The 1,850-nt window shown below is 38.9% G+C and overlaps 1 protein-coding gene across 1 annotated transcript; it reads right to left on the bottom strand.

Annotated features, from left to right (window-relative positions):
* Nucleotides 1-456: 456 nt before the first annotated feature.
* Nucleotides 457-1,488, bottom strand: LOC146073315 (uncharacterized). The gene has a single exon (XM_083180493.1). The coding sequence runs from the start codon at nt 1,486-1,488 to the stop codon at nt 457-459; it is 1,032 nt and encodes a 343-aa protein (XP_083036619.1).
* Nucleotides 1,489-1,850: the final 362 nt, after the last annotated feature.

The raw sequence follows: 1,850 nt of genomic DNA, 5'->3' as shown, positions 1-1,850 counted from the left end.
ATATAATACAAATTGTTTCCTAAAATAAAATGTCCTCACATGTAATCATATCGAAGGGATTCAACTGTATTCTACACAGCCGATCTCCCATCTAAAGTAATAGGAGAGCAGGAGTCCTAAATTAATGTTCTTTTATTATTATGCTAATTGCAGCCAAACAGAATGAATATAGCAATGTTACACAGATAACCCATCTGAAGTCATGGGCATGATGTAAAAAGTGATATTTGGGCACCCATACAGGTCACTTTTGACATATTGCTGCTGATCGTCTCAGGAGGCTGAGAGTGGACGGTGCCATCAGATGTTTGTGCCCTAATGCAACAACAATTAAATTACTCTCTCAGGTGACAAGCACTGAGAGCTGCCACCACAGACATTTGTATAATCCCCATTGCAGGGATACAAGGGAATATGAGAAACACGTGATACATTCAGGTCCTCAGAGCATGTAAATTACTTCTGTCCAGTGTGACTCCTCTGATGTGTAACTAGATTACGCTTACTTGTAAAACACTTGCTGCATTCAGAGCATTTAAATGGTCTCTCTCCAGTGTGACTCCTCTGATGTGTAACTAGATGATGATTACTTGTATAACACTTGCTACATTCTGAGCAACTAAATGGTTTCTCTCCAGTGTGACTCCTCTGATGTGTAACTAGATTATGCTTACTTGTAAAACACTTGCTGCATTCAGAGCATTTAAATGGTCTCTCTCCAGTGTGACTCCTCTGATGTGTAACTAGATGATGCTTACTTGTATAAGACTTGCTACATTCTGAGCAACTAAATAGTCTCTCTCCTGTGTGACTCCTCTGATGTCTAACTAGATTACGCTTACTGGTAAAACACTTGCTGCATTCTGAGCAACTAAATGGTTTCTCTTCTGTGTGACTCCTCTGATGTATAACAAGATGTGGCTTCTGGATAAAACACTTGCTACATTCAGAGCACTTAAATGGTTTTTCTCCCGTGTGACTCCTCTGATGTCTAACAAGATGTGACTTTACTGTAAAACACTTGCTACATTCAGAACATGTAAACGGTCTCTCTCCTGTGTGACTCCTCTGATGGATGAGAAGCTCTGATTTATATGTAAACCATTTGTCACACTCAGAGCACAGATATGATCTGTCTCCTGTGTGACTCCTCTGATGGATGAGAAGCTCTGATTTATATGCAAAGCGTTTGTCACACTCAGAGCACAGATGTGGTCTCTCTCCTGTGTGACTCCTCTGATGTATGAGAAGCTGTGATTTACGTGTAAACCGTTTGTCACACTCAGAGCACAGATGTGGTCTCTCTCCTGTGTGACGACTCTGATGTCTGAGAAGATCTGAATTATATGTAAAGCGTTTGTCACACTCAGAGCACAGATATGGTTTCTCTCCTGTGTGATTCCTCTGATGGATGAGAAGCTGTGATTTATATTTAAAGCGTTTGTCACACTCAGTGCACAGATGTGGTCTCTCTCCTGTCAGACTCATCATGTATTAATGAGATACAAATTAGCTGTAGAAGGTTTCTCCAATGCAGAAAATGAGAATAGCTCAGTGAGTCCCCAGATTTGTAGGAATAAATGGTGCCTGTAGGTGGATTGATCTGACTGTTGTGTTGCTTTCCACGGTGTCTTCCAAATGAAAATCCTGTTACTTATTTGTCCTGCAAGAAAAAAAATATATTTTAAAAGCTGTTCTGTGGTAATTCTACTATTACTGTAATAGTGCTACTTTATATATAGAGCATGATGTATTTGTATATACCATATTAAATATGTCCATTGCATTTACAATTTATATTTATATTTTTATGCATAATCTGTTTATTGAAAAAATTTCCGTATATAGTG

The sequence above is a fragment of the Crinia signifera genome, chromosome 4 (assembly GCF_055691185.1).
Source record: "Crinia signifera chromosome 4, ASM5569118v1, whole genome shotgun sequence".
Taxonomy (NCBI): domain Eukaryota; kingdom Metazoa; phylum Chordata; class Amphibia; order Anura; family Myobatrachidae; genus Crinia; species Crinia signifera.
The sequence above is the reverse complement of the archived record's forward strand: the minus strand, read 5'-3'. Positions and strand labels throughout refer to the sequence as shown.

Excerpts from the sequence above, each read along its gene's own strand:
- LOC146073315 (XM_083180493.1), bottom strand. The coding sequence starts at position 1,488 with ATGAGTCTGACAGGAGAGAGACCACATCTGTGCACTGAGTGTGACAAA.